This window comes from Epinephelus fuscoguttatus, linkage group LG15, assembly GCF_011397635.1.
Source record: "Epinephelus fuscoguttatus linkage group LG15, E.fuscoguttatus.final_Chr_v1".
Lineage (NCBI taxonomy): Eukaryota > Metazoa > Chordata > Actinopteri > Perciformes > Serranidae > Epinephelus > Epinephelus fuscoguttatus.
The window spans coordinates 40,561,043-40,588,873 of NC_064766.1; the positions used below are offsets into that span (position 1 = coordinate 40,561,043).

The 27,831-nt window shown below is 41.3% G+C and overlaps 1 protein-coding gene across 2 annotated transcripts; it reads left to right on the forward strand.

Moving 5' to 3' along the window:
- On the forward strand, window positions 1-27,659 carry slc39a6 (solute carrier family 39 member 6). Of its 2 annotated transcripts, none has more exons than XM_049598501.1 (12): window positions 1-75; window positions 3,028-3,208; window positions 5,611-6,208; window positions 8,790-8,946; window positions 9,394-9,486; window positions 9,588-9,757; window positions 10,790-10,978; window positions 11,780-11,864; window positions 12,468-12,869; window positions 14,607-14,687; window positions 14,932-15,122; window positions 20,597-27,659. In XM_049598501.1, exons 2-12 carry the CDS (start codon window positions 3,030-3,032, stop codon window positions 20,747-20,749), a joined length of 2,298 nt encoding a protein of 765 aa, XP_049454458.1. In that variant the 5' UTR covers window positions 1-75; window positions 3,028-3,029; the 3' UTR covers window positions 20,750-27,659. The 2 variants fall into 2 exon arrangements, with proteins under 2 accessions (XP_049454458.1, XP_049454457.1); XM_049598500.1 differs by lacking the exon at window positions 1-75 and adding an exon at window positions 232-503.
- Window positions 27,660-27,831: the final 172 nt, after the last annotated feature.

The following is a 27,831-nucleotide window of genomic DNA, read 5'->3' on the forward strand; positions in this document are numbered from 1 at the left end:
GACCGAGCTGCACCGGGACGCGTCCACACATCAACCGGAGAGGACAAAGCACTGCACTAACGTTCACTGCACACCGTGAGTTATTTCCACACATTTAAAGGCTTATTTTGGTCTCACTGTGAGGCCGTGTGGAGGTGAGACATGTCCGCTCCGCACGGCGGCGGCAGCGGCAGCGGCTGGCTTCAGTTTCCGGGTTTGCCGTCTTTGTGCACACGGCACCGGGCTGGTGCAGAGCGCATAAACCCAACGTGTTACTGTTTACCTCCAGTGTGTGTCTGAGAGTGTGTGTCAAACACAGACACGCGTGGCCGACTGTGAGAAGGATTTTATATTTTTATGGCTCGATGTTATTTTTAAAGTAAAGCGGAAGCTCGCAGCAGCACGAGGCCCGAGCCTGGGCCGCATCCGCCTGGCAGATGCCATCTGTCAGCGTCCTCCGAGAAATTTAACGAAATAACTGCTGCTAGCAGGGTGGCTAACCAGGCTAATTACTAACAGAAGAGGTGAGGAAGCTTCCAGTATCATTATCTTCATCATTATTCCTGAATTTTAAACGCGATACACTCGCATTCATTTCTATTAATAACGATGAGCTGTTTTTTTTATTAAGATGGCATCGGACGCTCTGAGAATGCCACCCGGAAATCTGGTTTCATTCGGATGAACCTCATTCAGAAATCCTACAAGTTAAATATCTCTGACCATCAGAGGACGAGTCACTTCTCAACACGGCTGTCTCTGTGTAAACCAATCATTTAGAGGATGCTCTTTAATTCGGCTCAACATTAAACACACTACACGACATAGTTTTCTCATCCAGCCAACTCTTTATCTGGTCACCACTGTGGGCTGAGACTTAAATTAGCTGAGGGGCGGTGTGATGGCCAGTGTGGGATCCACGGGGATTTCTGTGAATAAGCGGGGTTTCCCAGTAATCTTTATCCGGAGTTAACCATTGTCTTCCCTCATTTGGCCCAACTGACACATGTGCTGTGATCATGTTTCCTATTGTAATTAACCAGAAGGCACTGGAGCCAGTTGTGCACGCTTTGTGTACTGTTTCCTGTACTTTACAACAGTCAAGTAAAAGTAGAAATATTACAGTGTAGAAATACTCTATTACAAGTAAATGCCCTGCGTTCACACGTTGACTGAACTAAAACTACAAATTGTATAATCACAGTGTGAACATTCACTTCTTGTGATTCAGAAGCTGCTGTACTTGGGTGCAGCTTTTAATCTGATGCTATTTAATACTCCCGCTCATCTAAATGATGGGGATTACGCACTTTTTGCTCCACTACATTTATCTGACATCCGTATTTAGTTGTTGCTGTGCAGATTAAGATTTTTCATGGCTATGAAGAGCTTATAAAATATGATGCATTGTCATAAAGGGTGTGAAATAGTATTTATAATGTGCAGAAGTGGCACCAGTGCAGCCGTCTGTATTTGAAAACTGCGTACAGTAATTAAACCATAATCATGTAATTACATTTGAATAAATATAATGTAGATACACTGTAAGAAAAATTACTGACAGGTGGTTTTGCCAGCATATTTTCCTTTATACCAGGGATAATATTGACATGTCATCGACTTTAAAATGAATTATATCAGAATCGGCCAACATGCTCTTTCTTGTTTTGCACAATGAATGAGTATTACATAGTTTGAAAATCATGCTTTTTCATGTGTCCATCTGCTGGTGGGCCGTCAGGATGAAAGTGTGCATGCATACTATGGTAATTTCACTGCAGAAGAGTTTTGATCACTAAAATAAGGCGGGAAAAAGTGGATATATCTATCAATATTGGTTATCGGCTAAATAAGTTGATATATATGAGCAAAACAATCATGAATTCAAAAATAAATTGCACGTGTCAGACTTTCACTCTTTAAAGAGTATTTTTATTCTGTAGTAATTTAAACTTTTCCATTTAAACTTAAACATGGAGAACTATAGTAGGGCCAGTGTGTCCCAGTTATACCGAGGAGGTAATGTTTGAGTGTTATACGATCGTGTGCCTTTGTGTTGTAAATATAAATTCTATGTTACGTATGATTTATTTTTAGGGACAAAGGCCCATGGAGGATAAAATAATATTCCCTCTGACATTAGTCAAGTGTCAGTTTCACTTCTCTCCTCCTCCAGAGAAAAACAGCTTTGTCGTCCATGTGCAGCGTTTTCTATTTAAACTGACGAGTTGTTTAATCTCTTATTCCATCGACAGAAAACATTACCTCCTTCTGGCTTCTTACGTTTGAGGATTTGTTGCTTATATTCTCTGGACTTTGGAAACAAACACTGTGGTCTTTGGGAAACTTTTTAGCATTACTCACATTAAGTATGACAGGCACATGATTCATTAACATATCCTGTGGTTTATTTTGTTGGTCGGCAGCTTTTCATAGTGTTATTTTAAATTTCCACAGCTTTTTCTCTGAACAAGCTTTATTGGGATCAGACATTGATCCAGTCAGAAGGCGGCCACAAACACTACAGACGGATGTTCTAATTTTAGTGAGTTATAGTTATGTGTAGTGACCGTCACTTCTGTAATCTCTTTGATTCATTGTTTTGTGGCTGCCATATTTTGTCAGTTCATGATTTAAATTATCCAGAAACTCTGCTTTGTGTCCTTCACATCCTTCAGAGGGCTGTAGTTAATGTCGCACTGTCGCCACAGCTTCTGCTTTCTTGTTTTGTCTGAGCAACAGTTCAAACCTCAGTTATTCAGTTCATTAAGATGTGAAACAGAAGCAGAAAATTCTCAGACTGGTGAAACTGGAACCAGTCACAGTTTGGTATTTTTACTTAAAATAAAATTAAAAAAGACTGAAATGATTAATCAATCATCAGATCAGTTGCTGATTTATTGAAATATTACTGTCTTTTTTTTTTTTCTTACTGAATATTGTGCTTATTCAGAAGTAAATGAGAACAGTTTCACTTATTTTTAAAATAATCTGACATTGGGTTTCAAATATAGTTTAACAGATGCTCTAACTTCTTCTCCTTGGCAGAGATGATGTTGACGCTGATGTTGATATTTCTCCTCGCTGAGAGTTCGTCCGGCGGGGATGGGTCAAACGGTTTAGACTGCAGCCCGTCCACCACAGAGACCAACAGATTACTGTCGGCTGTGGTCGACTCGCAGAGAGCCGAGCAGAGCCAGAGGCAACACCTGGAGGCTCTGTTCAACAGGTGAGCTCCTGTCTACTACCTCGACAACACTGAACTGAGTTTTTGACTGTTTTCCAGACCTGGAAGTGGTTTGGATTAACAGAAATGTATGAAAAGTTTTGATTGTATTTTGTTTTGGCTGAGGAACATGACCGTGATCAACCTTAATTTATTAGGTCACAGAACAATTAGCAGGCATGTCTATAAAATTAATGTTTGTTTAAAGCAGCTGTGTAGAACTTTACATTTTGTTGATTATAGCGCCCCCTTTGGTCGAAGTGGTATGACACCAACAGCCTGGTGTCGTAAAATCTCGACTGCAACCGGCAATTACCGCATGCATTTGTTTTGGAGAGCGAGAGGAAAATCATAAATGTTCTGGTGTCGCTCTGAATTTCTTATAAACTGAGGACAACTGCCTGCTGTATATTTGTGTTCATGGTCACAGTCACAGAGATTTTGTGGCGTTGTAACGTTACTAGACAAAAGCGGTTCACATCAGCTAATGTTACATTTAGCTTGCTTATAACTTCCATGTCGTCATATATTGAAGTGAAACAATGTCTAACAAGTTGCGGTGTATTCTCTAAATAAAAACAAAAATGACATACCTGTCGATTAGGAAAAGGGCCAACTCGGGATCAGTTTTAAAACCTTTCAAATCTCTCAGCTCTCTCAAGCGTTTGGGCTCGAGCCCTGTCACTGTCCCGTTTAGCCTTCTTCTGTTCTTCTGTTCTTCTGTTCTTTTTCTTTTAGATGGTGCTCCTTCTTTATCCGCCATGACATCAAAAGTACAACCAAGTCCTTATAGATACATCTGGTAAAACTGTTGTGTGTTCAGCAATGCCCATTGCGTACCGCTTACTCGAAGAACACTCTCTGTAAACACGGCTCCTTCTTCTTCTGTGGTTTAACGGCTGCAGCTTTGCAGACTTACTTCCGCCTCCGGGTGCCGCATTCTGGTTTGCTGACTTCCGCTGTGTCCGACCCGACCGAGGCTACTCTAAATAGCCATATAAAGAAAGGCTTTTTTTGTCGCTGTTGGGTTCAAATAAATATGCGGATCTTCAAGGGGGGGTGATATGAACTAGGGACAGTTTTATAAATGGTAAAAAATTCCGCACAGCTGCTTAAACAACAAATAGATGCCTACAAATTAGTGTATGCAGCAAGTCGGCTGCAGGAATATTTAACAAGCAAGTAAAGCACCAGCAGTTTGCTTATCGAAAAATGTCTGGGAAGTAGGTGTGTAATAATGTACTGCTTTATAGGCCTACCCATTTTAAACTCAAGTCATGGAAATTGGGTAGAAATATTGAGAATATTGTGAGCGAACCCTGTGAGTTGCTGGGTCACTGTTTTGTTTTTTAAAGTAACATTTCCCTGTTGCAGCTCAACAAAGATTTGCTTTAAGTATGACTTAGAGCTTTACTAACTTGTGGTAGGTTTTTCCCATTTCTGACAATTTAAGAGTTCACTGGAAAAACAAGAATAATGAAAACAATTGTGAGTTGTTGCTTTATATCCAAAAAAGTTACACAATATTGTTGAATTCTGCAGATACGATTAAAAGAAAGTTTTCTTTCCATACTTTGTCACTAATTTGCACAGAATAAACACAGAAAAATTGTTACAAGATTTTAAAAGTTGTTTTCTAAAACTAGTTGGTTTTAGTTTTCACACCTGACATGAAACAACTTCCTTCAAGACCATTTTTTAGCATTAAAGTCTTCTTTTAAAAGGTCCAGTGTGTCACATTTAGGGGGATTTAGTGGCATCTAGTGGTGAGGATTACAGAGTGCAGCCAGCTAAAACTTCTCCTGGTCAGAATTCCTTCAGTGTTAAGTCCTAAGAGATTTTTGCCGGGTGCTGAATTATCCACAGAGGTCTCTTCCTCTCCAAAACAAACAGATCAGGTGATTTTAAACTGGAAAAAAATCTGAATAAAGCAGTTTGAAACATGGCGGTGCATGATGGCGAGCTCCATGGATGAGGACCTGCTCCCTGTGTAGATATAAGTCTCATTCTAAGGTAACGAAAACACAGCGATTCTTATCTTCAGGTGATTATACACCAAAGAAAACACTTACTATATGACATTCCATTTCTGCAGATAGATCCCCCTAAATCCTACACACTGGACCTTTAAAAGATGGTGTAGTGCATGTGCACTTCATGTCATGAATAAGTAAATATGTTTGTTGTTCAGTAGTTAAAAATTAAACGACTGTACCCAGTGAAATATTAATAATTTGTACATAAATAGCAGTGAACTCTCTTCTGGACTGTTAGCTGCTGGCAGATCATAAATATTGAAGATATTGAGAGCTTGGTGTGAAAATAGCAGTTGTTCTGTCAGCAGTTATTTTGTACAAAGACTGATGAGTGGTTATTTTCTAATTGATGTTTTATAAAATTTGTAGATATGGAGAAAACGGCACCATCTCTCTGGCCGGTTTAAAGCGTCTGTTACAGAGCGTGGGGCTGGATCGCATCAGGACTGTTATGGTGCAACATCATGAGCAACCAGGCCACCACAATCACCACCACCACCATCATCACCACCACCACCGCCACCACGACGGCCACCAGCACCATCACCACCATCTCCATGACGACAACAACTCACATCATCAGAAACGCTCTGAAACCTCACAGCCCAGAAAGTTGCCAAAGACCCCTGAAGTCTCCAAAGATCAGGACAGCCACCGCAACCTGCTCGACAAGAAGACGACAGTGGCGGTGGCTCAGGAGGTCGGCACCACGGCGGTGTACAGTGCCCAGATGGTGGTGAAACCAGATGATGCTCATAAGAGAGAAGACAGCAGCCCGGAGCAACCCAGTCCTGCTGGGGAGGAAACCACCAGAGCGTCTGCTGCCAGACTGGTCACTGAAAGCCAGACTCAGGCAGCTGCAGTCAGCCGAGGGGACCATGACCATGTTCACGACCACAACCACGACCACGATCACGATCACATAAACCAGGATCTTCCCCACAACCGAAGCATAGATAATGTTGAGGTAAGACATTAGCCTCTCATTTACAACTGGGCAGTGTTTAACTGTTGGCTATCTGAGCCAAAGCAGTACCTGAGTTTTGGAGCCAAATGTACAAAAAACACGAAACCTTATTTTGTGGAATATAATCATCTTTTAACCTTTTCTTTCTTCATTTAACAAAGTATGCCAAACTGTTTAGTTCATCTGTGTTTAAAAGAAGAATTTTGCCTCAGTGAAATAGTGTAAAATTAGAAACATTTGCAGAATGAGACAGTAAGTAATTAAGCCTGAAGAATCTGACCTAATGGGTCAGTACCAACTTTTAGTACTTGTTGTTCATCTTTCAGCGTAGGTAGGTATCTTACTATATAATGATGAAAACTCTGTGTGTGTGTGTGTGTTCCAGGTTTTTCTCCTCACTGACTTGGTCAATCCATGTGAAATTTGGCACTGTGGTAGAGGGTCATGGGAGGATGCCAATGAAGCAATATTACATCAATTGGCCAAAGGGGGGCGCTATAGCAACCCATTGAAATGTCAAACTTTGAATGGACATATCTCATGCCCCGTATGTCGTAGAGACATGAAACTTTGCACAGAGATGCCTCTCCTCATGAGGAACACATTTGCCTCAAGAACCCATAACTTCCGCTTATATAGATTTTCCGCCATTTTGAATTTTTAAAAAACACTTCAAATGGATCTCTTCCTAGGAAGTTTGAGCGATCTGCATGAAACTGGGTGAACATAATCTAGGGAGCAATATCTAAAGTTCCCTCTTGGCAAAAGTTGGAAAACTTACTAAAACTGAGCTTCTATAAGGCAATGAATATTGCGGAGGGCGTGGCTCATCACATAAAGGTGTAGAACATCTCAAGGGTTTCACCCATCACCACGCAACTTTGTAGGCATATGACCACACATAATCTGAGGGGACCCCTCCATTATTGAGCCCATCAAACAAAATGGGGGCGCTAGAGAGCTCATTTCTTATCTAGGCCTAACCGCCATATGGATTTTTACTAAACTTGGTAGATATGTAGAACAGGACGCCTCAAGGTGACTGGAGAAATTTAACTCTAATTGGCAACTGGGTGGCGCTATAACAACAGAAAAATGCTTCAAAATGGCTAAAATGCGACCGATCACTGTGGCTCCCCCTGTGGACCAATGTTGGTGTTGTTTCTAATGTTTGGTATGACTAAGTCATGGTATGGTATGCTGTACATAATCACAGAAACTGTCAGTGTGTCATTCTGTCAGTCAGTCATTCTGTCTGTCCCACGTTTTTCTACTCACTGACGTGGTCAATCTGTGTGAAACTGCACATAGGCATTGAGGACTGGCATAGGTAGAAGGTGACAAAGCCACCAATGGCTATGGACTAGTCTAGTAACAAAGGAAATAAAACAAACGTTTGTTTTGGGATTCATTTTTTAAGGGGTCAGAACTCCAGCAGCACTTGTAGCGTATGAAAGAACCTTATTATAAGACCAGTCATCAGCTTTGATGAGTCCAGAGTTTTGTCCTCTTTAGACTTCTTCCTCTTCTCCATGCATCTTGGAAGTGAGTGAAGTTGTGCCACCCCCACTCTGCTCCTTGGGATTTATTTTTTTAACATGTTACATAACTACTACTAACTACAAAATATGATTCAGCATTTACATTTGGTTCATTTGAGGTGTCCCAACTGCTTCATTAAGTGTCATGTTAACCGGTTACTTTTGGTTTGTCGTGGTTACTGCTTAATAACTGTAGGACGAGTTACTTCTCATATGGTTTGGTGCCAAGATTGTTTTTAAAGATTATTTTTCTGGCTTTCTTAAATAGGACAGTCTAAGCATGAAAGTGGAAGAGAGAAAGGACTGCAGGCTGGAATCGAACCTGCGACCACTGCGGCAAGATTGTTGCCTTTGTATATGGGCGTCTGTGACCACGGTGCCAGGATCTTATTATGTATCCGTGCCGGCGATAGCTGTGGATTGACGCTTATGTTTTCAAGTCGCCTGTCTGTCCCATTCTCATAAACAGCAATACCTCAAGGACGCTTTGAGAGAAATTAAATTTTGGCACGCTTGGTTGTTAAGGATGAACTGATGACCTTGCATCTGTGTCCGTCTCCTGCATGTGATATCTCAAGAACACCCTGAGTTGGTTTCTAAAAATTTTGCACAAACATCCACTTACACTCAACATTAAACTGATTAGATTTAGGTGGTCAAAGGTTAAAGTGACCTGAACAAACATGTTTTTGGTCATAACTCAAGAATTCTCAGACTAAGAATGAGTCTGGACGAACATGGATGTAAACTGTACCTGCAGCTTGACTGGTTTGCAGAGGCATTCAACCGTGTGGCGGTAACTCTAGTTTTCAACACGACGCATTAGGTTCCACCATTTTTGTGTGATGATAATAGTAGTCTAGTTTTCTGTAGATGGCGTTGCAAATAAGAGGAAAGTGAACAGTTTAAAAAAAATAAGTCTCTTCAGGTTTGCTGAGTCACCATGTGTAAAACCTATCATGACTTTTCATGTCTGTGTTACTGTCTTCATGTTTCCTAAATGTGAGTGAAGTTAGTGAGTTGTTGTGTTTTACCTCCAGTGTCTGAACGCCTCCACCATCCTCTCCTCACACGGGATGTCTCAGGAGGTGGGTGTGACCCTCGCTGACTTCAGCTTCCTTTGCCCCGCCCTCCTCAACCAGATTGACGGTGGAGCGTGTATTCTGCACGGCGGCGCTGCAACACACGGGGAGAGAGGTGAGACCCATTAACGGGGCAAATGTTTATTCAGTTTTTAAAATTAAAATATATATTGCTGTGTCAGTAAAGTAGGAGAAGGTCAGAGAGAGAATGTTCAGACAGACCGTAGCAACATCTGTGTGGATCTGTCATTGTTCTGTTACTCAAACTGGACTTCCTGGTTTCACCTTCACCTGCATCATCCAACCAGATAATGAAGTTATTCTTATCATCAAATATTACATATCTGTCCGCTGACTCACTGACTGACACGCCTGTTGTGTTTCGGTGCTCTTTGACGATCCAGATTTACCAGTTTACACCTGAAACGCCCTCATAGAAGTTCTAAGATGGGTGTGACTGATGTTTTTATTGTATCTAATGCTGATTCATTTTTATAGCAGCTCTGTAATTCGATGTGATGATAATGGATTTATTTAATATCTCCCCCTCTTTTTTTACCAGACCATAAACATGGTCACGGTCACCATGGTGACCACAACAACTCAGACAGCAGGGAGCGCTCTGGAGACGAAAGTGGCAAAAACATCACAATAGGTAAGATCATGAATGAATAAATCTGATTAGACTTCTGTTAACCGTGATCGTTGGTTAACTGATCGCTTTAAAAATGTGCCTGTTTGATATGTGTGCTGCAGCGTGGGTCGGAGGTTTCATCTCCATCACCATCATCAGCCTGCTCTCCCTGCTCGGCGTCATCCTCATCCCGCTCATGAACAGAGTTTTCTTCAAGTTCCTCCTCAGCTTCCTGGTGGCGCTGGCTGTCGGCACGCTGAGCGGTGACGCCTTTCTTCATCTCATCCCCCACGTGAGTCAGCGACGTTGCCGGGCATCCATATCTTTTACACCACAGGACCTTGACGTCTTGCAAGCATGTGGTCCTCACATTATCAGTCCTGTAGGGTCAAATTTAATTTTTGTCCTGACCCGAGACACAAAGCATTTTAGGGCCATTTTCACACTGGTTTAAAGGCTGCAACAAAGATGGGGGATCAGATAAGTACAAAATAACAAAAGCATTTCTATTTACAAAAAGTGACAATAAATAACAGAATGAACATGAAAGTCAGTTACCAGTCATGTAGGTGTGTTGGGGGTTTGTGGAAATCGTCTGTGGTAACCAAAAGAACAGCAGCTGTACCCATCAGGGAAGTAAAGGACTGACTCCAGAAGGAGGGAGGCATGAATGAGCAGAGCACATCGGGCCCAGGTGTAGCTCATCCAGCTGATGACCCTCCATTCAGCACCTGCAACACACAAATAGAAACAGCTGTACAAGGATGCAGGGACCCCTAGTGGAAAGGAGGGATCATCACAACACTTTAACATTTGTTTGAGTCCAAACCAGAGTTCTCTTCCATCAAAGGAACTTAATTTTAATTCGAATTAATTCTAGTGTGACATGTAACTGTCTGCAGCGCTTTCTACACTGCAACAATGACATAACATTGCAATAACAATCATCAGAGGCTAAGGAGCTCATGGACCTAAGTGTTTTTTGCTGACATTTTCTCCTGGTGTTCTTCTTCTTTAAGTTAGTTGCTAACTGCTACCAGCTACTTTTTAAATTTCCTGCGGTGGGTTCGCACACATAACACACCATCAAAATGTTATACCCGTCCTGCCCATGGTCCCGTCCTACTGGCTGTCCTGTTCATACAGACACTGTTTTGGGGCTGTTACTACCTCCGATGCTGCCGTAAAGGCGAGACAACTCTCTATAGGGATGAAACTGGCGTCTCCCCACCCTATCAATTAATTGGTCTAGACTTTGTGTTCTCACTGATTTTAAGTTTTTGTCTCATCAGTCTCTTTGAGTTCATATCTGTGGATGCTTCAGTCTCAGGGAGGCCACCATCACCACCACGAGGATTCTGGGATGGGTATGGAACATCACGTGCATGGTGAGCCGGAGGAAAACCTGGACGCAGTGTGGAAGGGTCTGACGGCTCTGAGTGGAGTCTACCTCATGTTTCTAATCGAACACTTCCTGACGCTGGGGAAAATGTACAAGGACAAGAAACAGAAGGTCAGATCACAAACACACAGATGAAGTGCCCAAAACGACATTTCATCACACATGATTCCAGTCCTTATTCTCTTCCGTATGAATAGAGCCATATTTGGAGATGTATAAAAACTCTGAATGATTAGTAATATGATAATATGTAGTGCTGCTACTAGATGGCTCGGTATGGATTGATTTTTTTCTGCCAGAGTTCTACCAGTTTTTGAGTTTCAGTACCAACAGTTAATTTAGACAATTTAGACAACTGTCTAAATAAATTAAAAGCAGCCTATGACTGATTAAAACTGATCATTTAAAACAAGAAGTATACAATTAAAGCAGCTGTCAACAAGATTATGAAAATGACCAGACAGTCGCTAACAACTTCTAATATTTGAAGGAGTAGTTTAATTATTTTTGTTCCCAACTATTTAAGTTAAAAACCCAGCAACACTTGATAACATAAAGATCCTGATCACTAGTTAAACTGGAACGATTTGTCCTCATAATTACTATTTTACTCAGCGTAACAAACATGGCGGTTATTAAATAATTTTTGGAGGAAACATTTGATTTGACTCAAGAATTTGGCATTTCTGACGCTATTTGTGACATTTTAAACACATTGAAGACAATACATTTTAAATCCAAGATAAAAAATAAGTGATTTTAAATATTTATATGATTTTTAACGAAGGTTCGAAACCATTCCTCTGGAGACTGTAATCACCATGACAACATGAGCTTTAGTATTGTGCTGTTGCTGGGGTTATTCATACTGTATCATGAGGTTATAACAAGGTGTTTGTGCCGTCTGAGCAGATCCAGAAGAAGTGGGATCAGAACGACAAAGCAGATCCAGAGAAGCAGCCTGCTCTGGAAGAGAACGACCTGAAGCCAACTGAAGGTAAGACGCCACATCAAACAAACACCCTGGTGGTTTTTTAACTTTCTCTCTGAAGGGGAAAAATGTCATGTCCCAGAAAACGTGGAATTTGTTAGCTATCCAAAAAAAATAAAAAAGAAACTCTGTTAGAATTCAGCTCAGAGTCCAGCTGAGACTGAGGGCTTGTTGAACACAGTCTGTATTTTTCGTCAGAAAGAAAGAAAGAAATATGAGCTGACGTTGTGTCAATCACTTTGTCTTGTTGTCTTGTGAGCCTTGTTCTGCATAAAATACTTTCATGGCCATTACTCAGCGTCATATCTCAGGAACAGAAGGGGAGACATTTGGTCAGATACTGAATTGGTGACTCTAATCTTGAAACTGTGCTGATTGTATAGATCTTCTGTGTGTGAAGCATCCATGTTTTCACTGACATGGATGGAGACTGCAGGTATACAGGAGGTAAATTGCCATGAAATTAACTTTTGTTGCAGTTTGGTGCTATAGAAATAAATCTGACCCGTTTTGGTAACAAGACCATTTTTGTGGACAAATTTGAATCAAAAATCTCATTTCATATTTCAGCAGTTAGAAGAAATAAAAAGAATTATTCTCTTCCTTCAGATGTAGAGACGAACGGTGCCGGTATGTTTGGCGACCACTCGAGCAGCCTGCATGGTGGCAGCGTGGCAGAAGAGGAGCAGGTGATGCTGGCACCGCAGGTGTCCATTGTCTTGCCGCAGGGTTACGGCGGGGCGTCGGGGGCTGCCGCCTACACTGCCGAGGACTGTGAGAACAAATGCCACTCCCACTTCCACGACACTGTGGGCCAGGCCGACAGCATGCACCACCATCACCACGACTACCACCACATCCTGCACCACCACCACTCCCAGAACCACCACCCTCACAGCCACTCCCACTCCTACTCAGAGCAGCACTTCCAGCAGGCCGGCGTGGCCACGCTCGCCTGGATGGTCATCATGGGAGACGGACTGCACAACTTCAGCGACGGCCTGGCCATCGGTTAGTAGGTGTTGCTGTCATGGCTGGAGCTCAAACATACTTTAGCTTGACAGTCACAACAACCTTAAAGGGACAGTTCACCCCTAAATCAAAAACATATTTTTCTTCTTTCCTGTTGCAATTTATCAGTCGAGATAGTTCTGATGTGAGATGCAGAGAGCTGGAGATAGCAGCTGTAGAGATGTCTGCCTTCTCTCCGGTATAATGGAGCCAGATGTCACTCAGCTTGTGGTGCTCAAAGCACCAAGTAATACATTTGAGAAACTCAACCGCAATGTCTCTTTCCAGAAATCATCACCTGGTTACTCAGGATAATCCACAGACCTTGTTGTGAGCAGTTTCATGTAGGAACTATTTTCTTTCTACCCAACCGCAGCCGCCAACCGAATTACTGCGTTGAAGGAAGCATCAACTCATAACTCCCTTTTACACTGCCAGATTTTCCGCAAACGTTGGGCCGTTTTGCCGGCAAGCTGCGAGCGTTTAGACACACAGAGCCGGATTGAGTTGATCTGAGGTGCCCAATTTTCCGCCTCGTAGGGTAGACATATTGGCCAAACCCTTTTAGTTTAAACACACAGAGGTGGCCTTCTGCAACAGGAGGAGCTGTTGAAGACTTGTGGGAGAAGCTGTTGATGACGCTGCACGTGCGAGCCACTGGCGGTGGATAAACAGGAAACAGCTGATAGCAGGAATTAGCAGCTAGTAGCAAGAGGGAAACACAAACCTGACAGACACTGTAAAGATGAGCAACTGGGGAGACAAGGAATTGCGTGCCCTCCTTGTCCTCGCAAACGAAGAGGCCATTAACCGTCAGATGACGGGGACGGTGAAAAATGGGCCGACTTACGAGAGAATCGCCGAAGGACTGACCAGCCGCGGCTTCCCTCCGACGTCACACGCTGAGCTACACGTTTTGTTACTTGCTCACGCCCCCCATTGCCCCGAAAAACGCACATTCTGTATAAACAAAAGTAGGCAGGCGGCATTTTGCTGCACTCCCCGATTTTGTTTTTATACTGTCAATGCTGAAAAAACACTGATTGGACTTTCCTGCAAATTTGCACAACTCCTGTTTAAAAAGGGCTGGAGACGAGAGGCTTGTGACAGCATGAGATGTGAACACTAATGGTGTCCTCCTTGGCTGAACTGTAATGTTAGCTAGCTCAGTGGTGCTTGGTAAACTACCAGTAGATGGACACCTACTTCTATGTGGTGATACAGTTGGCGGGTGTAGTGAGCACCACAAGCCAAGTACCATCTATTTCCATTATATTGGAGAGAAGACAGACATCTCTACGCCTGATATTTCAAACACTCTGCTTCAGAACTATCTAGATTGATAAATAGCACTACAGGTTAGATTGATTATGTGGTTAACTGTTTCTTTGAGAGCTGTTTTGGATCAACAAGGAAACAAGAAGTCAATGATGACACGGCTACTTCAAGTCCAGTTCTCAGGTTGAACATAAAATGTATTTGTGATACATCTACCAAATACCTGCTCAAACAAAGACAGGAAGTATCACCAGCACTTCGACTGGTCTTGTGGAACGAACAGCAACGCTCTCAGACAATGACCGATACACATTATTAATAATAAACTGATGAATGTAACCAACCCAAGATATGAGCTGCCTGGCCGCTAACGTTAGTCTGCGGGATTGATACTGACAGATTATATAGTACAGTACCAGTGATGATGGTAGGTTTGAATGTTTTCCTGTCACTCTGCAGGAGCTGCCTTCACTGAGGGTCTGTCCAGCGGTCTGAGTACATCTGTGGCTGTTTTCTGTCACGAGCTGCCTCACGAGTTAGGTAAGACCTTCGATCTCATCTTCGTCTCTCAGCGACGGTTTAATCTACAAGTGTTTGCTGCACGTAAAGCATGAGTGAACAAAGTTTACACATTAAAATCCTTAGTGTGTGACACTGCTGAACTACGGTTCATCTCAGTAGATTTAAAGCATTTCAGGAGAGCGTAGATCTCATGTGGTGACAGTTACTTGTAAAGTTTGTAAAGGCTCCTTGTCTTGGCTTGAATGTGGACTCTTTTTCCCAGGTGACTTTGCAGTGCTCTTGAAGGCCGGTATGACGGTGCGTCAGGCCATTCTCTACAACGTCTTGTCGGCCATGACGGCCTACTTGGGTATGGTGACCGGTATCCTGATCGGACACTACGCAGAGAACATCTCCATGTGGATATTCGCCCTTACAGCTGGACTCTTCATGTATGTGGCTCTGGTGGACATGGTGAGTCAACATTACCTCACTTAACCCTGAACACATGGCAAACAGTCACAAGCTGACCATGAACATGTATCTTCTGCAGCTGCATGATAAACAATAACAATCACTAGTTTCATCACGATATGATTTTTGATTCTTTGGACAACAATACAATATTTGCAGATATCAAGTAAGCCACGATACACTGTTTAATTCAATTCAGTTCATATACAACGATATTATGTGCCCAGAACTGCCACCGTTTAATTTTTTACTTTTGGCCATAAACGATAAAAACGCATAAATAACTGTAACTAACTGTACACAGTTAAGTGCAGTTAAGTCTGCGTGAAACTGACTCCTCGAACACACATAAAACAGCATGTGGGACAAGTTAGGATAAGTTCTTGAAGAAATGTTTTCATTTTAACTAGGGCTGTCAAAATAATGTGTTCACTTCAATTAATAAATCAAAGACAAAATGAATTAAATTAATGCTGAGTAACTGCGCTCTGGTGCCCTTTGACCCGGTGCATTACTGAAGGCCACAGTGGCTTTATCACATGATGGAGGCAGAAGAGACGACGCTGCTTGGCCCTGTGAATGGTTTACATTTAAAAAACGCCCAGATGGAACTGTTGATAGGAGCACTGTTCTCTGCAGTTCCTGCAGTAAGGAACTTTCGTACCATCGAAGAACCTCTCGCCTGAAATATCACCTCAACACAAAGCATTTAGCAGAGAACCTGGGTGGCCGAGCTAGCACAGCGTCTGATGCTTGCACCAGCAGCCAGCCTCGTCAAGCCAAACTCAACCAGGTGTTCAGAGGCAAACTGAGTAAGTCTGTCTGTGAGCGACTGACTCCACTGCAAAATGAATTGCAACCAATTCACTGCAGACCAATTTGGGTGGTAGATAGGGGTGGGAATCTCTAGGCACCTCATGATTCGATTCAATTCCGATTCTGAGGGCAACGATTTTGATTATAAAACGATTCTCGATTCTAAAACGAGCCAATAAGAAAATTTACACTAGATACTGAAAAACATTATTGTAATAAAACTGAAAACACATATCCAGTGCATACAAACTGTATTACTTACTGTGGTTGAGATGACTACACTCCACCAGTCTCCTCCGGTCCATCCTCCTCATCCACAAATCTCAACGAGACTCTCCTGTCCCTCGTTGACCTCCTCGACATTTCTCCTCCAGTATTTACAAGACTATAACTGACTATAATTATCTATGAACTATAAAAATACAAACTATTGCAAAAAAGACGAACGATGGCAAAACTACGAACTATGGTGAAAACACAATGAAAACACGGCAAAAAACACTCAAAAGATCTCAAAAAATCACAAATACTATTATTTACAACACTAAATATTATTTACAAAGAAAACACCACCCAAACTCCGCTAAATCACTCCAACTTGCACTCTCCTCATCAGCTGTCACTCTCCTCCTGCTGTGCTCACTTCCCTCCCCTCCTTCACAGGTAATGACGTCACTACCGTAATGTACCGTATATCTACAGAATTATGCCGATAGCGTGAATGGTCGAGGAGTTACGGTAATTTGAAAAATAAATATAAAAATAAAATTAAAATCGATTGAGTTTTCCACATCGATGCTCGCATCGTTGAAGACAGAATCTCGATGCATCTAAAAATTGATTCCCCCCCCCCCCCCCCACCCGACAATTGTGTCAAAAATCCAACAACTTTAGGACACATCTGCCAAAAATAATTTGAATTTATTTTTTTCAATACTTTCACTACAAAAATTGATGTATGCGATTAATTTAGATTAATTAATCACACAGTGTGTAATTATTGGATTTATTTTTTTTATCACTTGACATCCCTAATTTTAACCTAAACCATCATCTTTTTCATCATCATTGAACTAAAGTTTAAAATTCGGCTGAATAATAAAAGTCAAAGACAAAACAATTGTTTTTTGCTCGTCAGCCATTATTAGCTTAGGCACTTTCACATTGCATAAATTAGCCTAGCAGACATTAACCATACTTATTACATGTTGCATATTACATGTATTATTTATACGTTTTTTGACACATGGTTGGTTGAAGTCATTGCATCTGCCGACTAACAGCGCAGGTGAATTTCAGCCCAATATTGTTGAAAAAGAGGAGCTAATGTTGCCCTAGCAAAAAGTTAGGGAAATGAGATGCCAGTACAGACGGGCATGTTGTGTTTCCTGAGTAATTTATCTCAAACGGCCTTGTTTATATATGACGTGTGACGTGCTCTGTCCGAGTATTTTCTCTGAAATCCAAAATTTTTCCACCCAGCTGTTTAATTATTGTCTTTCTCGTGGCTGCTGCTGTTTGACAGTGACACATAATTTTAAAATAAAAACGTATCCTAAAGCTGATGATATGAATCAATGTTTCACTCAATGGCATCTCAATACATTGATGAAGATCGATAGATAGTTAAACCCTCAGAAAGCCAGTCTGAGGTCTTAACCCTCCTGATCTGAAGAGCATTCCTTTAAAGAAAACCAAACAAACTACTGAGAGCCAGCAGTGTTGTTACAGTGCAGTAACTGCAGGGAACTCTCAGCTGCAGACACATAACATCACCTGCTGGACATGAGCTCGCTGCCGCCCGGCCCAAAACCTTTTCAACCTCTATCCACATGTTTTAATTTAGAAGTTTCAGAACAATGCAACTTTTACCAGACATATGAATGAAACAGAAATTTTGAGTCCACTGCTAACTTTGACATTTAAGTTCCAAAAGAAAAAACTACAGGAGCAAAACCAAAACTTGTGAAAATGACCAGTACTGCCAGCTGGGTTTACTGGGACAGGCTCAGGGGACTCCATAGCACCACCGCCTGCAGTGTTCAGTTTGTAATGTGCTAGCTGATAATAGCATGCGACCTGCGCCACAAACAGAGTTTCAAGAGGAGAGGGAGAGCAGGCAACACAGGCACTAACAACAAGTTTGACTGTGCATTGGACAGTTAGAAACGGACTGACACCATGGTGGAAACATTCACATAAAGAAAACTCTGCCAGACTGTTCGACTGGACATGAATGAACCATTTTCAAATGATTCTCCTTCATCTGGAACACTTGACAAAAATCTAAGACAGAACCTCTACATGTGTGTGGATATACATGCAGAACGATGATGCATTCAGTAGAGGCCTGAATAAAGGTGCGTCTGTGTAAAATCAACACAAAAGAAACAAATACAAAAATTTAAAGAGATGTCAAAGCTGTTTGTGCAGGCTGACAGAATAAATTCAATATTTAGGAAGTGGTTAAATAAACAAATGATATATTATTCACTTTACGTGGTTTGAAAACAAACTGCTCCGCTGTTTCTCACTGAGTCAGGAGAACTGAAACTCCTCTGCTCTCCTCCAGTCAGCAGCATCTGCTCTGTCGACTCATCTGGTCCGACTCTCAGCCGGTCAGAGAGCAGCAGCCTTCAGGAGCAGATGGCCTCTTTCCACACACACACACACACACACACACACACACGAACACATGACAAGTGTATGAAACCAAACAGAAGAGAAGTGAGCTGTCACAAACTGCTGCTGTCTGTTAAACACAGCAGAGCTTCTGTTGCCTCAGCCTGACCTCTTGTGGCTGCTGCTCCACACTGCAGTCTATTACGCGTTATCACAACCACATGGGTGTAATAAAATGATGATGTCTGCTGTCACCAGTTCATCCTGTAGTCAGCTGGTTTAGAGCTAGGACAGAGTCCAAACCAACAGCCCCACGATGAGTTCAGGACTTCTGAGACGCTGTGTTATGTCAGACACTGCTCAACACACAGCTCCAACTCCAACTGCTGCTGAATCCACAACATCTTGTTTTTACTTATGTTTTCACACAAAATACAACATGTACATGAGACAGACGTGGTGCCTCATTTACAACCAGCACGTGCACATAAAAAAGACTTTAAATGTGTGAATTGAAGACAGATTGTGGAAATTAGATGTGAGAGGAATCATTGTATGTATAACGATCTCTCACACATTTAAATTCACCTCATATAAGACGTTTCTCACAGGTCCACTTCATAAACATTCAGATGCAGCAGTGTTACTCGTGTTTGTGCCAGTTCAATATGTGACATTTCTCCAGTATGAAGCTAGGGCTGGCCTGCCTGCAGCCCGTGAGCGCACGCTATATTAAATAATAGGGCACTCAGACAGCGTCAAACAGCGTCAAAATACGTCCACTAAAAGTGCATTTTTTTCACACAGATAGGCTCGGATTGTTAGTATAATTATCTGACAACATAACGGAAAGGAGAAATGAACGTCTGTGTTTACCTTTAGCTGGATTCAGACATGTTCCTCTGCCTGTTGCTGCTCCCTCTCTCTCCTCGTCCGCTCTTCAGTTTCAATGAGCTCTGTGTCCGTGTACGTCCGTGTTCAAATAAATTCAGACATGTTTGTTGTGGCAAGTCAAAACACTCACTCAGAGAGTGAAAGTCTGGCTCTGAAATTTCATGTCTCGCGAGATTTGAGTTGTTGCAGGAAGTTACTGCTGGAGTGACCTTACAAACACGAGGAGTTACTCTGTTTGGAGTAGTCATGGCTGAATTTATACCCGATTTTGACCAACTGGATCTGGATGAGCCATTTGAATTTGATGAGCGCCCGTATTTATTTGAACACGGACGTACACGGACGCAGAGCTCATTGAAACTGAAGAGCGGACGAGGAGAGAGAGGGAGCAGCAACAGGCAGAGGAACATGTCTGAATCCAGCTAAAGGTAAACACAGACGTTCATTTCTCCTTTCCGTTATGTTGTCAGATAATTATACTAACAATCCGAGCCTATCTGTGTGAAAAAAATGCACTTTTAGTGGACGTATTTTGACGCTGTTTGACGCTGTCTGAGTGCCCTATTATTTAATATAGCGCGCGCTCACAGGCTGCAGGCAGGTCAGCCCTAGCTTCATACTGGAGAATGTCACATATTGAACATCCTATCACTCATTTAGACAAAAGTAGATCGGAAAATAGGGCCCAGGTTGGAAAAAACATTAGTTCCCCTTTAATGGTTGGATGTGGGCGTGTAGAGGGCGGGATATGAGGCTGATCCATGAGCGGACAATTCCAAGTTAATTTGGGATTTGTAAAAGAGAATTTCGCACCGGCAGACGTACATACGGTTTTATAAATCAGTATGTTTTCGGCATATATACATTTCTTCATTTGTACAAACATTTAGTGTGGACTCTTATTTTTCTGATTATTCCGACACCATATGAATGTGTTAACAAGCAAGTCTCGTTAAGCAACTGCAGAATGTTCTGACTACCTAGTTATAAAATTATTATTCATCTGTTTTTTGATGAATTGTATTTTTTGGTTGCGTTTCCTGTGAAGCAAACGTTCCATCGCTGGGCACCAGTCTGCAGCCTGAGCACTGGGAAACCAATCACAGATCAGTGTGATGTCATGTGTGTCGTTTCCTCTCCAGGTGCCTGAGATGTTACACAACGACGCCGGGGACCACGGCTTCAGCCACTGCGGCTTCTTCCTGCTCCAGAACGCCGGCATCCTGCTGGGCTTCTGCATAATGCTGCTGATCGCCATTTTCGAGCACAAAATCCAGCTGGACCTCGGGTACTGAAGGAGAGGTGTTTCATCCAGAGCTCCATGTGCGTTTCAGTGTCTGTTAGAAATGTAGTGTGTTTTTTATTTGTAGCTCCAGATGGTCCAGTCGCATTGATTTAGTTAGTATTTTTACATAGTGTAGGAAGATGCATCAGTCGAAACACAGACACCGAATGTAATCCAGAAAGTTGCCATGCTGACAGCGCTCTCTGATGCTGTAGCTGACGGAAACAGAAACTAAACGTTCATGAGCTGCTGAGACTCAAATATCTGCTGCTCAAAGTAGTGTTTTTTTATTTTTCACTTTCTGTTACCGCTGTTAAAAACATGCAGCAATTTCTCCAGATGGTGACAAACTCGTGACCCCCAAGTGGGAGAAAACCAGAGTGCACAAAAACAAAAATAGATCAAAGTTAAAGTCCCCTGTCCTAACTGCTCTTACCACTAAAAAAAAAGACATGAAAGCAGCATGACCTCCCCCCGACCTCCTCTGCCGTCATATTTAATGTTGTTTTTGTTTTTTATACGCCTTATTTTTTTTCTATCTGATGTGTTGGAAGTGTTTGTGCTGCTGAGTCAAACCAGATCAGTATTCCAGAAGATACTCAACGTGCCATAACAGCCCCACTGTCGGTTCAACAATGTACTGAGTCTTAAGATATTATTTCCATTCAAAATCATTTTACAGTATAAATTGATCCATGAACTGATTGGTAGGAACAACGGACATTATTTGTTGCTTTTCAATATTTTTCGGACCAAAACTCAAGCTGAACCAGTTTGAAGATTTTCAGAAAGAAAACCACAAAATATTCAAATTTGAGAATCTGGAGGCAGCACACTTTCTGCATTTTTGCTAAGAAAAGTTACTATCAATATTCTGTTGATGGGTTAATGGTTTCAGCCCTAATTGAGATCAGTTTTCAGGGTCAATTAAGCCCCTCCAGGATTTAGTGGGCTGTTTTTGGGATTGTTGCGACCTGAAATGTCTGATTTCACGGCAGCTTTTCTAAAAAACTGCAAGTTATGTTGCAATGTTTAAAGGAGTTTTTTTTTTTTTACATTTTCAGAGCTTATTGTTACGAGCATTAAGTGTTTGACATTGAATTAGAATTTATTCGTGATCACCATCAGCCATCAGCTGTTAATGCTGTGCAACGCGGCGCTGAATGACTGTCCCTGTGAGAGAGACTCTCCTGCTCTCTGCCCAGTTAGCACATTAACACAACATAATGTGATCTCGTCCCTACTCGTCATATTTTGCTGCTTGTGCTGAAGCCCCACAGCAGCACTTAACATCCGACACCGAGCCATTCATCTTACACCAACACCGTGACCAAAACAACCTGTTAAATTCTGTTGGTTAACGTTAGCTTTGTGATGCTAACAGTTAGCCTTGTCACTGTGTGTGTGTGACTCCAGGCACAGAGCTCTGGCCCAGCAGCAGCAGTGTCATGATAAACAGAGAGAGAGGGGCTGAGTGAATCCATGTCCAAGTTACCATAAAAGGCAACACACACCGACCTTGTCACCTGACGCCCAAATAAGACAACAGACAGATAAAGTAAACAATATCACCAGCGTGGACTGTGGCAGCACATATAATAAAAGTTTGGATAAATCAGCAGGAAATCCGTCCATTAAATGAACCTGAGTTCAGCCTGATGAAGGAAACGATGTCGTAGACCTCGTTAGTTGGAAGTTAACACTCACTGTTGCTGTTTCACTTTGAAAGTTCAGTCACGGTTCATTATCTGATTGTCAAACGGCTCCTTGAAAGATTAAGTTCTGGATGAAAGTATAAACATGACTAAATTGTGGGGCCGACCCCTCGGTCGACTGAGTTTGCTTCAAACTTGTAAATCTGGGGATGTTTTGATCCAAGATATTGCTGCAGATTAATGCTCTTGACTTTCACACTTCTCTTGGGTACAGACCGCTACGGACGTGATACAACAACACAGATCTTTTCTCTTCTGATTACAAGCAGTGAATTTACAGCTCACGGATGCTTAATACGACTCAGTCTCTGGCTTTTGTTTGATAGCTAGTGTCAAAAAATGTTGTTGCATATTTCCGATCTGTCGGTGGCACAGTTAACTTGTTTACTATAATACATGAATGCCTCTGTCACACTGAACGTCCCGCTGAGCCCCGTTATAATTTTAAAACCTCGAATATTTGTACTGAACAGCCGAATCTGATTCATCTTACGTGACTGTCGAGTTGGGTACAGCCCTGCTACAATGAAAGAGAAAAAGGACCACACCTGAGTTAAGCTGAAATGAGGCCTTAGACTGGAAATGGATATTAATGATCAAGAAAATCCAAAATTGTGCTGAAATTGTTTTCACTGTCAAACTTTGCCTGTTACAACACGTTATCTGCTTTGAACAAACATTTGTAAATCTGCTGTTCGTTTAGGAAACACATTTAGACTGAGATTTGTTTTCACTAATGTGATGAGCAGGACGAGAACAAGATGGAGGCAAATCTTACGTACGTTCTCAGAGTGGTGTTTTCTTGTGAGAAGATGAAAAAATCAGTTTGGAGAGTGATGATGCAAAGTCGTATTAATCCGGAGCCTTGAATTTTCCCCCTAAACATGAAAGTCTCTCCTGTGAAGCTTTTCTATTTGGGATCGTATCGCAGTGTTCGCCAATGTTTGGATTTAGACGATTGGAAAAAAACCCCAAACTGAACCTAAATGAGTTAAAATTTCCTTTTTATGAGGGATGTTTGAACTGAACTGAATCCTGGCACTTCTGATCTGCACATGTGGAGCTGAACAAGATCTACATTCCTGTTGGCTATCCTGTTATCCTAGATTTGTTTTTTTGTTAGTTTTTTTCTTTGTTTTTATAAAAATATTGCAACTGCACTTATTTTAACGTTCACATTTTTTGGCCCCTCTTCGTCACTGGCTCGTTCAGCTCCAAACAGCAGATAGAACATATGCAGATGTTTTATTTGGTTGAAGTGGTGATGATCAGTTGTCGTCTCTCCACATCAGTTCAACTCTGTGTCTTCCAGGAGAGACTGTCTGAAAACGTGTGCTGTTATCACTCCACCCTCCGACAAGCAAATGTGGCCCTAACCTGGCCCTCCACAGCAACATTTTTGCCCTTATTCTGAAAAAGACAATATTTCTAAGCTGTTTACATGATGAAAGTAAATGTTCCACTTATCTTCTAGTTTACACGCAGCTGTGTATACTCTGATTAACGTGCCCTAACATGTTGTTTATAATGGCAAAACATGGAAAAGTGGAGCGGCTTCTTTCATCCAAATAGGAGTCTCCTGCCGGTGGTATACGTGTTGGACCGTGTGAACTTAGCCTCCCTCTTTCGTTCATTTAACCGTCTTCTGGAAAAGGTTAGCATTGTGATATTTGCGTACATCCTAAAACCTGCTTAGATCCAAGTCCTTCATAATTCCAACCAGAAACGTGGGCTTATCCTTGGGGCAGGGATCGCTACCCAAGCCCTGCGAACTGTTGGCAAGTTGGTCTCTGTACATTGTATCCATGACAACGCACAGAGCTGACTGTGAACAGACAAAAGGCAGTGTGTCACAAACTGCTGTAAAAACCCCAAATGAGAAACATATTCCGAATGTGCTGTGTAGATGTCCAAGGAATGCTCCTAAAATCTGAATAATGCCGGCATATTTAACGTCTTAGAAAATGGTGCATTCGGAGAAAGGCCTAATTTTGAATAACTTAACTTTATATGCTGTTTACACAAAGAGCTGCCAATGATTAATCAGTTGGTTGCCAACTATTAACTGAGTTGCCAATTAATTTGATAACAATGAATCCGTTTGAGCAATTTTTCAAGAAGATAAATTCTCAGATTCCAGTTTCGTAAATATGAATATTTTCTGGTTCCTTTCCTCCTCTGTGACACTAAACTGAATCTCTCTGGGTTGGGGACAAAACGTGACACCTGATGATGTCATCTTGGGCTTTGAGAAACGCTGATTTTTCACCATTTTCTGACATTTTACGGACCACACAACAAATCCATTAATGGAGAAAGTAGATTAATCTACAGGGAAAATAATCTTGAGCTGCAGCACCATTTACATGACCCAAATCAAATTCAGAATATTGGTATATTTGCAATGTAAGGGAAATATTAGTGTGCATGAAAACGTCATCACTGACTGACTGACCGTGACCTTTGACTTCTGTGTCAGAGAAAGGCCAAATACAGTGTTTTCATCTGTCCAGTGAAGAGCTGAGAAACTGAAAGCAAACTCTGGCAACAAAAAGGTGAAACTCAGCAGGTACTGTAGACTACAGGCTGTAGTGTTAGTTTTTGTTGAATTAGTTTTTAATTTATGTTTAATTTTATCATTACAGTAGAAGAGTTAACGTGGCAGCTCAACACTGACCGTGTTCAGAGAAACTAAGACTTTAAAGTCACTGTTAGTCTTTGTTACAGTATTTCTCTTTTTCAGTTTGAATGTGGACTTTGTAATTACCACAGGAGAACTACACTTCAAACTACAGATCATCTAACATGAGCTCAGCTTGAATAGTTTCCTGTATTATTATTATTATTTTTTGTTTACAGTTTGTTTAATAGAACATTTTGCTGTTTATGTTAAATGACAATGTTCCCTCACAGGTCATGATTTTCTGGCCTAAAAAATTGTACGTGTTTAAAAAATAATAATACAGAAAGTACGTTGAGTCCAGACACGAACCTCAATGTGTACATCACATGTACAACATTATACTATATGTAGATATTTATGTACAATACGGTACAAGTATGTGTCTGATTTGTTTCAGTTGTGGACTTTGTAGTTTCACTCGCTGTGCTGTTTGTTGTGAACAGTGTGAGTCTCTGTTACGTTGTATTCAACACAAACCAAAAGAATCTCATTCAGAGGAAAAGTTACAGTGTGGAGAACACGTAGGAGTCTGAAAGTAGAGGATGTCATTTCATGTTTTTGTCGGAAACAAAATGTCAAGTGTTTGAAATGAATCTGTTTTTGGAGGAACTACAGCAGGTGGATTAAATCATACAGACGGCTCACGATACAATCACACAGTAAATACACACAAAATGTTTCATGATCTGAATTCATGATCTTTTTTATTGAAAATGTTTTATTGAGTTTCTGATTTGACTCAGGTCATTTTTGAGGTTAATATTTGTGGTTGTGTCAAAGTTAAATCTATTCAAAACTGATGTTACGAGAAAAAGAGCTGTGAGTTTCTAACTTTGAGAACAAAGTGTTTCAGACCAGATTGAATTTCAGTTAAATTTAATCAAAATAAAACACATCACACAAACGTTGAAAATGAGGTGTGATAAATAAAATGTTTACTGCCATGTTGCAACCAGTAGGGTTTCTTTTTCTCTTATTTTCCCCTTATAGTTCTCACAGCATATATTAATTCTACTCAACAGATGAGCAATTTTACAATAAAAACGATGAAAGCAAAAAAAAAAAGTCTGTACAAATGCTCAAAGATTTTTACGTTTTCTTTTTCATCGCGTTTCCTTATTTAATCATGCTTCACAGGGGGTCGTACATTGGCCGTTTGCAGTCCCAACTCGTTAAATATCCCCGCTTTGTCACTGATGTTGGTGTCAGACACAGAGGCACCTTTAGCGGCGGTGTGAAACACGCCAGACACCGTAGTTTGTGTGAATATTAAGCTGTGTCAGTGATAGTGTGTAGCTATTGAAAATGGGTCTTTCTTTTTTTTTTTTTCTTTTTTCAAATTTGGCACAAATGTCCACTTGGACTTAACAATAAACTGATTAGATTTGTTGGTCAAGGGTCACCGTGACTTTGTATCCATCTCATTCTTGTGAACGTGATATCTCAAGAAGGCCTCGAGGAAATTCTTCAAATTTGGCACAAACGTTCACTTGGATTCAGCAATAAACTGATTAGAATTTGGCTGTCAAAGGTCAAGGTCACTGTGATCTCACAAAACGTGTCTTAGGCCATAACTCAAGAATTGATATGCTCATGATGACAAAAATGACGTGATTAGATTTTACATCCAAAAGGTCAGAGGTCAACCTCATTGTGACATCATCATATTTTGCAAAAACACTTTACTGGCCATTATTCAACGTCATGAGGAGGAAGTGTACGTTTCCTGTAAAAATGGAAGTCTGTTTTGAAAAGAATTCAACTATTGAGTGTAAATGGACATGCTGTCCCAGAACATCCAAAGCAGACGCAGGAGGGTACCTAGCGCGTCATATTTCAAGTCCACTGACAAAGCGGTGGTATTTGACTTGATGGGATGAGAGCCTGTTGTGTATTTATCACAAGAACATCTAAACAACCGCCTCTTGTATGAGTTCATGAGGTGACATTGGCTGATGTTCATAAAAACATTGAAGTTAATAGCAGTTGAACACCTTTGTCGTCTGTTATGTTAAAATTGCAGGAAAAAACTCTCCATGTTTAAAAAGTGATTAAAAAAGTGTTTGAATGTCGAGAGCATGTTTTGTACATAACTCCTCTTTTTTGAAAATTCAATCAGAGCTCCAGTCGCCATTTTAATTTTGTAATGTTACTTAGTCACATTTTTTGCACGACTGTTAGATTTTCTTACGATACAAAATGTGTTTATACTTTGCAAACAGTAAATCTGTCACTACTAAAACTCTCTCTACTCAAAATCATTATTTGACACAATTACTGTAACTTTATGTGGCCTCAAAAATGACCATTGAGTCCAGTCAACACCTGGAAGTCTCCAATAAATGAGAGGTTTATCAATCTGATGTTTTGCTGTTTTAACAGTATTCCTGTTATTCTGTCCACCTCTGTATTGAATCACTGACTGCAGTGACCTTCAGGCAGCTGTGATGTTGACTCACTGTGACATTCCTGAATACAAATAAACTCCGTCACCTTCCCACAACATTCTGTCTGACCTTCTTTGTGTTTCACCTGGACAGTGACAGGTGATGATTTTATAACTCGTCCTGAACAATGTAAAACCTAACCTTTTGATATACCTAGTCTCTGTCCTCTGTGTTTTCTTGGTGAAGAGCAGCTGAAGCCTTTTCAGCTTCATGTAATTAAAGTATGAGCAGTAAAATTACACATGTA